The 14,222-nt window shown below is 39.7% G+C and overlaps 1 protein-coding gene across 2 annotated transcripts in view; it reads right to left on the reverse strand.

The window, feature by feature from the left end:
• RASEF (RAS and EF-hand domain containing) overlaps positions 1-14,222 on the reverse strand; it is an 88,702-nt gene that overhangs the window by 13,784 nt on the left and 60,696 nt on the right. For both annotated transcript variants that reach the window (XM_070795031.1, XM_070795030.1), the window contains 5 exons: positions 7,023-7,257; positions 6,560-6,697; positions 6,296-6,443; positions 4,587-4,668; positions 3,023-3,137 (listed from right to left, as the gene is read on the reverse strand). In XM_070795031.1, coding sequence (XP_070651132.1) covers positions 3,023-3,137; positions 4,587-4,668; positions 6,296-6,443; positions 6,560-6,697; positions 7,023-7,257 — 718 coding nt within the window. The remainder of the gene's footprint in view (positions 1-3,022; positions 3,138-4,586; positions 4,669-6,295; positions 6,444-6,559; positions 6,698-7,022; positions 7,258-14,222) is intronic.

Consider the following 14,222-nt stretch of genomic DNA (forward strand, 5'->3'; position numbering starts at 1 on the left):
TTCACAGAGGAGCTGGCTGACTGACTGGAAGATGTGAGAGGCAGAAGTGAGTTTGAGACTCCACCTCTCCCACCACCTGGCTGCTCACCGGCTGTGACTGAGTGAAATCCAGCAAATCTCTTCCTGTTTCTGACTCCATTTCCCTGTCTGTGAAATGAAGGGGTCAGTAAGCCCCCCTCAGCAGGCTATGATGAGAATAGAAGACTACGTGACTAGAAAAACAGCCTTTTGGCTCCTAAACAAGCGAAGCAGCAGTGGTGACTGACACGTGGGGAAATGACCCTTTGCGGTGCCTAAACACAGCCGGGTGCTCACCCACTTTGGTGCCACACCTGATACAGCATCAAAAATGAGCCTTGAAACTAAAATTATACTTCACCATTCTCCTCCAACGGAATGCATCAGAATGAAGTAAAAGCCAAGGGGAGAAGGAAATGAAAAGCCCTCCCCCAGACTAGACCCCACCCATTAATGTGTTGAGTAATTGCATTCTGTGGGGAACTGCTCAGGATCATATGGAAGCCATTAATCAAATATTCACTTAAGTCAGCCAAGACTCCTCAAAGCCACATGGGTAAGTAATGGCACATTCAAGTCTTGACTCAAGTATGACCTCCTGGTCCGACCGGCCTGACTGCACTACCTGCAGCACGCTGCCTCCCCATAGGCCGTTTATCCTGGCCTCGTTTTGTTTCTACATCTAGCACTTCCTGTCATTCATTTTATTTACCTATGTTGGTTGCCTTTTACATCTCCCTAACTAGAATACAAGCTCCAAAGGGTAGGGCCTTTTGTTTTTGTTTGTTTTTTTAAATGGATATACTGCCAATACCTGCACAAAACTGGGATGCCCAAAATATTTTTGAATGTGTAAAAGTCGAAAAGAGATCTCATGTCTCAAGTGTCTCCATTCAACTTTTACCCACATATCCAATCAACAAATTATTCATGACAGGTATATGGCCGTAATTTTAAGATTTTATAACCCAGTGGTTTTCAAGTGAAATATATTAATTATTAATTCAGAGGGTCCATTCAGCACTGACACTCCACTGCTTCCCAATCCTTTCATGCATCTGAACTATCTCACTGTTAGTTTTGACCCATATTATAGTGGCCATATAAACTGTCCCAACAGAATTTCCCCAAATGAGACAAGGTGAGCCATGGTGAAGACTCACTGAGATAAGTCAAAAGCAAATGCCAAGTGACGTCTCATTTTTTCTCCAGTAACAAATTCAATATTTCATCTTGAATACAGTTTTCTCCCTTTTCCGACCCTATGAAAGATAACACCAATAGCTAAATGAATCACTTGCCACAAGTACGTGCTTACTTATCTAGCAAATTATGGCAGTAGGGCACCTGGTATAGGCCGTAACGTCACACAGGGCTTTTTCCAACCCTATGGCTGACCCTGCCTTTTGTGCCTCCTTGTCTTGAGTATAATCCAAAGTCTTAAAAGGGAGATCAAGTCCAAAAGTTTCAACAATAAACAGATTTGCTATAGATCCTAAATATCTGTGTGTGAGTTAGTTGGGATTATCCATTCTTCTCTCGTTGGTCTCCCCAGAGCTTCCTCTGTTCCCTTGAGTAGATGCCTCTCCTCTAGGTACTACCTACCTTGGAGATCCTTTCTTGATATTGCAGGAGTTTCTCTTAACCTGCTGCTCATTCTGGAGCTTCATCAAAAGAACAACCTGTGTTGAATCAGGAGGTCTAATTCTCCCTTCCACTCCAACCTCTAAATGACTAAAAGCCAGTGTCATGTACTTTCTATGACTCATGTTTCTCATAAAAAGTGAGAGCAACATTACATTTACTTCCTTTCTCAGATATGTTACAGAGGTGAATATAACATGGAGAAAATTTTGTGAAATAAAAATACTACATAAATGTCAACATGCTTTTGATGTATATATAATTTTCAGTCATGATTTTTCAGTTGAGCAAAATGCATATTTATCATTGAGTCTTATTGCCATTTTTCAGTCAGTCATTTCTTACATCTTTAGTTAGAAAGAGAACATTTTGGTATTTTACAGGGTATGAAACAGGCCCAACTAAAGAATCTAGAGGCTGACTTGAGCAGCAGCAATCAGCAATTCAGACAGCAATCAGTTCTCTGTTCAGCCACCACTGCACTTAATGCCTGTTAAAAATGATAGATCATAGACATACTTGAAAAATTATATTAGCCACTAGGTTTTTTTCTCTTCCCCCAAGAGACTATGCTGAATCATGGCTTGAACTGTAGTTTTACGGTGATTAATAATGTTGGCAGCACATTAACTGTGGTCAAAATAGTTTCCTACTCTAAAAAATTATTGACCATGAAACAAAGGATATGAAAGCTCCTCAGATGAAAGACACCATCTCATTTGAGCAAAAGAAAGCATAGATAGTAAGCACACATGTTTAAAATACCAATTAGTATGTTAGTAGTACTTTGGGTATGTAAAGACCCAAATCTCTATCAGAAGAAGACAGAGAACACAGTTCCTATGGAATTTGGACCGGGTGGTGCCAGGTGGTGATGGTATTTCACCTATACTTCTAGCACACGTGTTGGTGTGCTTTCACCTATACATCTAGCACACGTGGAAGCCCCTATTACACCTCCAGTCACACTACACACCCAGCTCCATCACCCTCTTGTTTGTGAGAACTGATTTTCCTTGGGTTGTCTGGATTTTTACTTGCTGCCAATCGGGTTCTGATCATATTAAAACCCAGGACTTCCCCCTCTCCCACCACCACTCAGAAGCTCACTTTGTTAGTGTCCTTGGTTCTGTGGGAACTGGCCCGCTACTGAGGAGGAGACCAGTGCTGCCAAGTACCATTAGGAACCCTGCCTCCCACAGGTTCTTTCTGAGAGCCTAGATCAGTGGATCTAGGTTCTTTCTGAGATCCTAGATCAATGGTTTCTGAGTTCATTTTTACAAAGGAGAAACAGCATTTCCTGAGATCCAGCCTATAACTCTCCCATGTAATTTTTTTGTTGTCTGTTTTGATTTCTTACCTCAATCATATCTACCCATTCTCGTACATTAAGAAAGCTTTTCTCACACGTAACATCATACAGCAGCAAAACACCATCTGCTCTTCTGAAGTAAGACTTGGCAATGCTTCTGAATCTGGAAAAAAGCATGAAGGTAACAGTTCTAATCAGTCAGTCAGTTTGGTGTTGCCTCATTCTTCATCTCTTTTATGCTCACTTCCCCCACCCCCTTCATCTTTAAAGCAAGCCTTGGGACTTCCCTGGTGGTCCAGTGGTTAAGAATCTGCTTTGCAATGTAGGGGGCGCAGGTTCGGTCCCTAGTCAGGGAACTAAGATCCCACATGCCTCAGCGTAACTAAGCCTAAGCAAAACTGCTAACCCCTTGTGCCACAACTAGAGTGTCTGTGTGCTGCAATGGAAGATCCTGCATGACACAACTAAAACCCGATGCAGCAAATAAATAAATAAAAATATTAAAAAGAAAAACCAAGCCCAATTGAGAAGAATCTAATGGCAACGTATTTCTGTGAAAGAGTCATCCCAGAGGACTAGAATGACCTAGTGAAAGGTAACAGAAGAATCTGCGCTAGTGATTTAAAAAAGTCAATCATTTTTTCCACCAAACAATCTCAAGGAAGTCTACAAAGCCCAGGGCATAGTCAGGACAAGGTTGAGAGCATAACTTCTAAAACTGTCGGCCTCAGCAACAAGCTACTGGAACCCAGGTGTGGGACACAGAGAAATATGGAAGAAGAGGCACATCCAAGCAAAATTATTTTTTGGGTGGTGGGGAGGGAATACTGTGGGTGGTTGGAAGAAGACCCAACCACGTGGAACACCACAGGTACACACATGGGGTGTGGGGGGCTTCCCAGGGGAAGAGCACACCTCAATCTATATGTCCTAACTCAACCAAGTATAATATTCTGCAAGATCTTAAATAGGGGCCTGTCAACCACACATTTTTAAAATGCTGCTGGAAAATATGAGCTCTGTGTGAGCAGGTATTTGTGTGTGTCTATTCACTGTTGAATCTGAATACCCTAAGTGGCGCCCCATTACAGAGGCTGGCAGGTACCCCCAAAATTTTTGCTGCACAACCAGATTCAGTCTGTTCCCAAAGAGTTAGATAAGATTAAGACCTATGCTTCACACTTCTGTCCATCAGCAATGACAGAAAGGGAGGGAACTGTCTGTCGCCATATGCAGCTCTGCTGTTTAGTTTGTCTCTCTGCCCTTGAACAGAAGAGCTAACAGGTCTTCTTCTCCATCTTCTCTGGAGCCCCAGCTCCCCAGCTGCTCACAGTGTTGCCACTTTCAGGAGTGCTGCCTCACCAACATTCTCTCACTAGGAAAGGGCACTCTCTTTTCCCAATGGGTCACCAGTTCAAAGGGAGCTTAGAAGGACTCACATGACTGATGACGGAAGAGTGAAGAAGGAAAGGATGTGGAAAAAAGTGAGCATTCTTAAAATTCTAACACTATATCAGAACTATATTATCATGAGCACAAAAGATACCAAACGTCCTACAAGGCCTGTCCATGCAAACCCCAGCAGAATTCAAAGCACTGGGAAAGCACTTGCCTCTCCTGGCCCGCTGTATCCCACAGCTGCAGTACTGTCCGTTCTCCATCTACGATCAGCATTTTCATTTGAAAATCAACTCCTGAAAAAGAATATAAGAGAACATGGAGAACACGATGTAAATAATTCCCTTGGATTTTACTTTTCAAGCCCTCTTTAGATGAGACAAAGCCAATAAGGTGAAGTTCAGCGAGACAGAGGAAAGAACCTGGCCATCAATGAGAGTGACCTTCACATAGTAATTATAAGCCAGATCACACTTGTAATCTGGCTTGGAGATCGGCTGGCTTGGGGAAGGATTTAATCTGTGGACAAAAGGAAAATCTATGTTCTGTGTTCACGTAATTAGATGGACTCAGTTTTATGTGTGTGCATGCACACAAATATGCCTATGTATATATGCAGGTATATCCATGTGTGTATGCATATGTATATAAGTACATGTATATGGTGTGTATATATGCCAGGTGCTCTAGCAACTGAACCAAATATTTTAGGCTTTTTATGACTTGAAGTGAACTTTCAGCTTTGTTATCTTGAAGGGTTATAACAGTACCATAAATTTACAAAGACATCCATTGTGAAGAGGGTAACCAATCTGTTTTAGGGTTTCTGGTTATCAAAATAAGAGTTCTTTGCGACCCCATGGACGGTAGCCTACCAGGCTCCACCGTCCATGGGATTTTCCAGGCAAGAATACTGGAGTGGGCTGCCATTTCCTTCTCCAGGGGATCTTCCCAACCCAAGGATCAAACCTGGATCTCCTGCATTGCAGACAGACGCTTTACCGTCTGAGCCACCAGGGAAGCCCAGATAAAGAATAATAATATATGATAATTTGCATATCTTCTTTTACTGATTATTATGCAAATGTGGAAATGAGGAAACTACTTTTCCTTGTTCTGAGAGGTATTATTCATGTGTTCCATTGTGAGGGAGGGGAGGGAACATACACTTGTCTATAATTCTGACCATGATGACAAACTGGCCATCGGTAAGATCACTTTATCAACATCAAGTGACTCCTGATCAGAAAGGCTTTCCCTGGGCATCCTGTGCCAAAAGGCACTTCTCCCAAACCTTGTTTTTTAAAATGTGTTTCTCATCCATTTCCCTCTTTGTGGGCTGGGATCTAGCTAACTTTGTTTACTGTGTATCTGTGGTGCCTGTAGGGCTTCACTGGTGGCTCAGTCGGTGACGAATCTGGCTGCAATGCAGGAGACCTGGGTTGGGAAGATCCCTTGGAGGAGGGCATGGCAACCCACTCCAGGATTCTCTTTCCTGGAGAGTCCCCATGAATAGAGGAGCCTGGCAGCTGCAGTTCATGGAGTCTCAAAGAATCGGATACAGTGCCTGTAACAGTACGTGGCTCACAGTAGGACTCCAGAAATGCTTGCTGAATAAATGAATCCGTCATCTCTGGCATTAAACTCGGTTTGGTTGATCTCACTGGGTAAGCAGATACCTTAGTCCCTTGTTAGCAGATACCTCAGTCCCTTGTTAGTCTTCCTTTCCGAAATTTAGGCCTTGGCCAAAGCAGAGGATTATTCTATAGCGAAGGACACGTGAGCATTGACATACACATGTACATATGTATTATACAGAGGGAAAAGAGAGAGACCTATGGGTCTGTGAATATAATACCTAAAGAAAATAGAATCAACCTAAAGAAGGTCATTTTCCCGTTATCCTCTGAAAAAGAACCGTACCCAGGGTAGCACTTGTGTTTCCTCGAAATTCATTCTTGCAAAGTCTCATGAGGAAACTCGACTTCCCCACTGCAGCGTCCCCGGCCAGCACAATCTTGTAAGCCTTCTGTGAGCTGGAAGATTTATGGCTTTCATCCACCATGTCTGTCTAGGGGAAGGAAGCCACAGTGGATGACAAAGGCAGTGCCCGCTTTCTTCTTAGTAAGTTATATGACATGAAAATGAAGAGTGTTCATGAAGAGAAGTGTCTCTGAAACCACATACCTGTGGTGAAAGTGCAGAGATGGGCTTTCTTGAGGAACTAATGATACTGCCTTCACTAGCAGATCCCGGGGGCTTCCAGTCCAGGATGGAAGCCACACCTTCTGAGCCATATGTCTCTTCATCCCTTATATCAGGAACCTGTATTTTTTTTTTTTTTTTAAAGTCGGTCATTAAAAAACAAAGAAAGTCTTTCATTACACATGTACATTGTGAAATAAAAAGAAGAAAAATATGCTGCTGAATCAACAGTCAGTGCTGTTAGGGAACAGAGTGGCCACAAAAGGAAATCTATTTTCCTTTTTCCCTAACTTGGTAGAGAAAAATGTTCTCCCAACTATGTTTCACATGTATAACCTTTAAAACAATGCCTGTGACAGATAAAGCTCAAACAGGGTGGGATATGTATTTCTGTGGAAGAAAGGAGAGCAGGCCTAGGACTTGAAGCAGTGACTTCAGGGCTTACGTCCGTGTCCGAAGCATCACCCCCAAAGCTCTCTTGCATGCCGTGCGACCTCTGGAATCCCCTCTGGTGCTTGTACTCCACCTCCGAGTCATATTCATTGGAATCCCGAAGGGTAGACAAGCCACTATCGAAGCAGCTCTCAGGCAGGCTGTCAACATCACAGTTCATCCTCTGCATGGGATCACAGAGGGCCAGCGAGTCACAGTCCTCATCCATGTAGGAAGAGCGGGATGATCTGGTAATAAAGGAGAGGACTGCTATACCTGAGGGCTAGTGATTCTCAAGATGACACAGCAATGGAATCAGAGAGCAATGCAATCAAGACCAATATTTTTGTTCTTACCAAGAGCTGTAATGTAGTCCAGGATTAAGCATCAGGGGAAATAAAAAACTCAAAGAAACAGTTCATTCTATGCAACAATCGATTAAGATAAAGACATTTAAGTCAAGTCAAACATTTAATTAAGGAAGTCATTTAAAAAAAATCACCTTCCTTATACAAAAAGAATCAGAATGTCCAGAATGTAAATGCAATCTCAAGTTGTGTTAACAAAAACGTATACAGAACATGGGAACATTTTTATTCTAATATGATCGGACCATATTCTGAACAGTGTGTTCATTTCTGGATAATATCTCTATTGTGACTTGAGACTTAAAACCCAACGGTCTGAGAAATGATTCAGTGCACTTGGCTGAAGTTGTAATTGTTTCTTCTCTCCTCAAATACTTGGAAGAGTTGACCCTAAGGGCCAAGTGATAAACTTTTCCGGGAGTCACATCTCTAATCGACATAGTGAAAACTGACAGGCAGTTAGACGTGTATGACCTGGACTGGTTTGGCATATGAGACGAGGTTTCTGCCACGAAGTGTTGACGTGATGGGGGGGGGGCGGGGGCGGGGAGGGCGTTTCCTAAGAAGGTGCCCCAGAGAAAAACTAGAAATCCTGACTTCGATGGGTCTTTCCACTTGGGAAATGCCAATATTTTATAAATGTATATTTTCTCAGTTTATTTTGCTTTTCCATTTGATTCCCATAAGTATCTAAGTTTATATTGAAAGAAAACAACTTATTTAGTCCCTACTACACATTGGGAACCATACTAGCCATTTGATATGATATCATCAGAAAGAGGAAATGGGAAGGAAACATAGATCTCCAGATATGAGAAATATTCTCAAATGAATATTCTTAGACAAGAAAGGGTAATCTTTACAGAAATATATGCCATATAAACCTGAGAAGTCAAAAATATTTTGGTATCATTAGCAAATGTTTAAAATTAACTAAAAAGGTAATTTAATCACCTAACTTTCTGTAAATATGTTGCTCAATTATAAAGTCTTTCTCCTGGGACAGGAATTTCACACAATATCTCAATCTGCTTAGCTAAATGTGTGTACATTTTTTTAATTTGTCTCATCTTTTATGAAACTCTCCTTCTGACACTGATTTTAGGTCAAGCTGTAAGGAACCTAAAGAAACCATTTCATTATAATATAATGAAAGATATAAAATATATATAAAAATCAGCTCCATGTTATGATTAGTCAGAACATTTTTTTTAACCTATTTGTATTTCTGATTAGGAATGACAGAGAAAAAAATCCTGATTGAAAAGACACCTTCATACAGAATCTAAATTAAAAATATAGGTATAGATCAGACTTTCTCCGGAGAAGGCAGTGGCACCCCACTCCAGTACTCTTGCCTGGAAAATCCCATGGACAGAGGAGCCTGGTAGGCTACAGTCCATGGGTTGCTACGAGTCAGTCACGAGTGAGCGACTTCACTTTCACTTTTCACTTTCATGCACTGGAGAAGGAAATGGCAACCCACTCCAGTGTTCTTGCCTTGAGAATCCCAGGGATGGGGGAGCCTGGTGGGCTGCTGTCTATGGGGTCGCACAGAGTTGGACACGACTGAAGCGACTTAGCAGCAGCAGCAGCAGCAGACTTTCTCAAACTCAACTTATATACATACCCTTTCAAAAGTAAACTAGTCTTTCTGCCTGAAGAATATTTTCACTACAATTAAATATAAAAAAATATAACACAAGTTATTATATATTTTAGAGTTCTTAGAAAAAACACAAAACTAAAACAAATATACAAATTAAAATCCAATAAGGATGCAAAAGCAATAAATAAAATTAAATTTACAAGATGCTTTTGATTAAAAAATTTTAATTGAAGTATAGTTGATGTACACTATTATATAAATTATAGGCACAGAATATAGTGATTCACAATTTCTCAAGGTTATATACTCCATTTATAGTTATTATAATATATTGGTTATATTCCCTGTTGTATAATATATCCTTATAGCTTTTTTTATGTCTAATAGTTTGTACCTTTTACTACCTTATCCCTATATTGCTCCTTCCTCCTCTCCCCTCTAGTAGCTATTGGTTGGTTCTCGATATCTGTAAGCCTACTTTTTTGTTATATTCACTGCTGCTGCTGCCAAGTCACGTCAGAAGTCACGTCAGTCGTGTCCGACTCTGTGCGACCCCATAGACGGCAGCCCACCAGGCTCCCCTGTCCCTGGGATTCTCCAGGCAAGAACACTGGAGTGGGCTGCCGTTTCCTTCTCCAATGCATGAAAGTGGAAAGTGAAAGGAAGTTGCTTAGTCGTGTCCGACTCTTAGCGACCCCATGGACTGCAGCCTACCAGGCTCCTCCACGGGATTTTCCAGGCAAGAGTACTGGAGTGGGTCGACAGTGCCTTCTCCAGTTATATTCACTAGTTTGTTGCATTTTTTTTAGATTCCACATATAAGAGAAATCATACAGTATTTGTCTTTCTCTGTCTGATTTATTTCACTTAGCATAACGTCCTCCAAGTCTATCCACGTTGCTGCAAATGGCAAAAAATTTCAATCCTTTTTTTAAATGGATGAGTTGTATTTCACTGTATATATACACACTACTGCTACTGCTAAGTCACTTCAGTCGTGTCCGACTCTGTACGACCCCAGAGACGGCAGCCTACCAGGCTCCCCCGTCCCTGGGATTCTCCAGGCAAGAACACTGGAGTGGGTTGCCATTTCCTTTTCCAATGCATGAAAGAGAAAAGTGAAAGTGAAGTCACTCAGTCATGTCCAACTCTTAGCGACCCCATGGACTGCAGCCTACCAGGCTCCTCCGTCCATGGGATATTCCAGGCAAGAATACTGGAGTGGGGTGCCATTGCCTTCTCTGATATACACACTACACCCTTTTAATCCATTCATCTGCTGATGGACACTTAGGTTGCTTACATATTGTGGCTATTGTAATGCTACTATGAACACTGGGCTGTATGTATCTTTTAGAATTTTTTTTTTTTTTTCAGATACATACCCAGACGTGGAATTGCTGGGTCATATCATTTATTATTTGTGTTCTTTTTGATGATACCCATTCTGACAGGTGTGAGGTAATATCTTATTGTGGTTTTGATTTGAATTTACCTGATAATTAGTGATGTTGAGCATCTTCTCATATGCCTATTGGCCACTGGCATCCTCTTTAGAAAAATGTCTATTCAGTTCTTCTGCCAATTTTTTAATTCAGTTGTTTGCTTTTTTGATTAAGTTGTATGAGTTGTTTATGTATATTAGATATTAACTCCTTATCGATTATATCATTTCCAAATATTTTCTGGCATTGAGTGGGTTGTCTTTGATTTTCTGATAGTTTTCTTTGCTGTGTAATAGCTTGTAAGTTTAATTAGGTCCCATTTGTTTGTTTTTGCTTTTATTTCCTTTGTTTTAGGAGACAGATACAAAAACTATTCTATGATTTATATCAGAGTGTTCTGCTTACATTTTCCTCTATGAGTTTTATGGTACCTGATCTTACACGTAGGTCTTTAATCCATTTTGAGTTTATTTTTGTATATAGTGTTAGAGAATGTTCTAATTTCATTCTTTTACATAAAAGCTATCTGGTTTTCCCAGGACAGCTACTGAAGATACTGTGTTTTCTTCATTGGATATTCTTGCCTCCTTGTAATATATTTATTGACAGTAAGTGCACGGATTTATTTTTGGATTCTCTATCTTATTCCACTGATCTATATATGTGTCTGTTTTGATGACTGTAGCTTTGTAGCATAGTCTGAAGTCTGTGAGTATGATTCCTCCAGCTCTGATATTTGTTTTCAAGATGATGTTGGCTATTCAGGGTGCCCTGTGTTTCCACACAAATTAAAAAATTTTTTTTTCTAGTTCTGTGAAAAGTGCCTTTGGTATTTTGTTAAGGATTACACTGTTAGGGATTGCATTGACTGTAGATTGCACTGGTCATTTTAACAAAATTAATTCTTCTAATCCAGGAACACAGTATATGTTTCCACCTATTTGTGTCATCCTCAATTTCCTTCATTGGTGTCTTATAGCAGTAGTCCCCAGTCTTTTGGTACCAGGGACTGGTTTCATTGGAAGGCAATTTTCCCATGGACCAGGGTGGGAGATATGGTTTAAGGATGATTCAAGCACATTACATTTATTGTGCACTTTATTTCTATTTTGTGGCAACCTCAGGATATTTTTGCCTTGACTTTAGGGTTAGGGTTCACACTCCTATGAGAATCTAATGCCGCTGCTGACCTGACAGGAGGCAGAGCTCAGGCAGTAATGTGAGCGATGGGGAGTGGCTATAAATACAGATGAAGCTTCACTTGCTCCCCTGCCACTCACCTCCTTTTGTGCAGCCTGGTTCCTAACAGGCTAGAGACTGGGGTTGGGGATCCCTGTATTATAGTTTTCCTAGACAAGTCTTTTACTTCCTTATGTAGGTTTATTTCTAGGTATTCTTATTCTTTTTGATGAGATGGTAATGAAAATATCTCAATTTCTGATAGTTTGGTGTTAGTGTATAAAAATGCAACAGGTTTCTGTTAAATTGATATAAAATTAATATATAAATGACAAATATACAAATTTGTATATATTATTATATTATAAATTTGCAATATAAAAATTACATTAATTAAATTAATATACAAATTAATTTTGTATCCTGGAACTTTACCAAATTCATTGATGAACCTAACAGTTTTCCGGTAGCATCTTCAGGATTTTCTATGTATAGTTTCATGTCATCTGCAAACAGTGAATTTCACTTCTTCCTTTTCAATTTGAATTCCGTTTGTTTCTTTCTATTCTCTGAGTGTTATGGATAGGACTCCCAAAATCATGCTGAATAAAAGTGGCAAGAGTGGGCATCCTTGCTTTGTTCCCGATTTTAGAGGAATGCTTTCAGTTTTTCATGTTGAGTATAGTATTAGCTGTGGGTCCATCATATATGGCCTTTATTATTTTGAGGTATGTTTCCTCTATGCCCACTTTTTGGAAAGTTTTTCAAATCATAAATGGATGCTGAATTTTGTCAAAGGCTTTTTCTTCATCTATTGAGATGATCATATCGTTTTCATTCTTCAACTTGTTAATGTGGTATATCACATTGAAACAGAAAAATCCTTGCATCCCTAGGACAAATTCTACTTGATCATGATGTATAATCATGTATGATCATGATGTATTGTTGGATTTGGTTTGCTAATATTTTGTTGAAGATTTTTTTGCATCTACATGTATCAGTGATATTGGCCTATAATTTTCTTTTTTAGTGATACCTTTGTCTGGTCTTGGTATCAGGGTGATGGGGGTCTCAGAGGATCAGTTTGGAAGTATTCCCTCCTCTGCAATTTTTTGGACTAATTTTAGAAAGATAATTGCTAACTCTTCTCTAAATGTTTGGCAGAATTCACCTCTGAAGCTATCTGGTCCTGGACTTTTGTTTGTTGGGAGTTTTAAGATGACTAATTCAATTTCATTACTGGTAATTGTTCTGTTCATATTTTCTATTTCTCCCTAGTTCATTCTTGGGAGACTGTACCTTTCTAAGAATTTGTCCATTTCTTTTAGGTTGTTCACATTATTGGCATATAGTTGTTTGTAGTAGTCTCTTATAATCCTTTGTATTTCTGTGGTGTTGGCTGTAACTTTTCTTTTTTCATTTCTGACTTTATTGATTTGGACCCTCTCTCTTTTTTTTTTTGATGAATCTGGCTAAAGGTTTATCAATTTTATCTTTTCAAAGAATCAGCTTTTAGTATCATTGATCTTTTCTATATCTTTTAGTTTCTATTTTATTTATTTCTGATCTTTATGATTTCTTTCCTTCTACTAACTTTGGGTTTTGTCTGTTCTTTCTCATTGCTTTAGGTGTAAGGGTAGGTTGTTTATTTGTGATTTTTGTTTCCTGAGGTAAGCTTATATTGTATAAACTTTCCTCGTAGAACTGCTTTAGCTGTGTCCCATAGGTTTGGATCATTATTTTTTAGTTTTCATTGACCTCTTGGTATTTTTTAATGTCCTCTTTGACTTTCTCAGTGATCCACTGGTTCTTTCATAGCATATTGCTTAGTCTCCCATGTGTTTGTGTTTCTTTACAGTTTTTTCTTGTAGTTGATTTCATCTCATTGTGTTGTGGTTAGAAAGATGTTTGATATGATTTCAGTTTTCTTAAATTTACTGAGGCTTGTTTTTGTGGCCCATCAGGTAGTCTATCCTGGCAAATGTGCCATGTACACTTGAAAGAATGTGTATTCTGCTAATTTTGGATGGAATGTTCTCTCTATATCAATTAAGTCCATCTGGTCTAATGTGTCATTTAAGGCCTATGTTTCCCTATTGATTTTCTATCTGAATGATCTGTTCATTGATTCGAGTTAAAGTCTCCCCCACTACTATTGGGTTACTGTTGATTTTTCCTTTTTTGTCCATTAATATTTGCTTATATACTTAGGTGCTTCTATGTTGGGTTATGGCAGAAAGTGAAGAGGAACTAAAAAGCCTCTTGATGAAAGTGAAAGTGGAGAGTGAAAAAGTTGGCTTAAAGCTCAACATTCAGAAAACGAAAATCATGGCATCCAGTCCCATCACTTCATGGGAAATAGATGGGGAAACAGTGGAAACAGTGTCAGACTTTATTTTTTTGGGCTCCAAAATCACTGCAGATGGTGACTGCAGCCATGAAACTAAAAGATGCTTACTCCTTAGAAGGAAAGTTATGACCAACCTAGATAGCATATTGAAAAGCAGAGACGTTACTTTGCCAACAAAGGTCCATCTAGTCAAGGCTATGGTTTTTCCAGTGGTCATGTACAGATGTGAGAGTTGGAGTGTGAAGAAGGTTGAGCGCTG

Source organism: Bos indicus, chromosome 8 (assembly GCF_029378745.1).
Source record: "Bos indicus isolate NIAB-ARS_2022 breed Sahiwal x Tharparkar chromosome 8, NIAB-ARS_B.indTharparkar_mat_pri_1.0, whole genome shotgun sequence".
Taxonomy (NCBI): Eukaryota; Metazoa; Chordata; class Mammalia; order Artiodactyla; family Bovidae; genus Bos; species Bos indicus.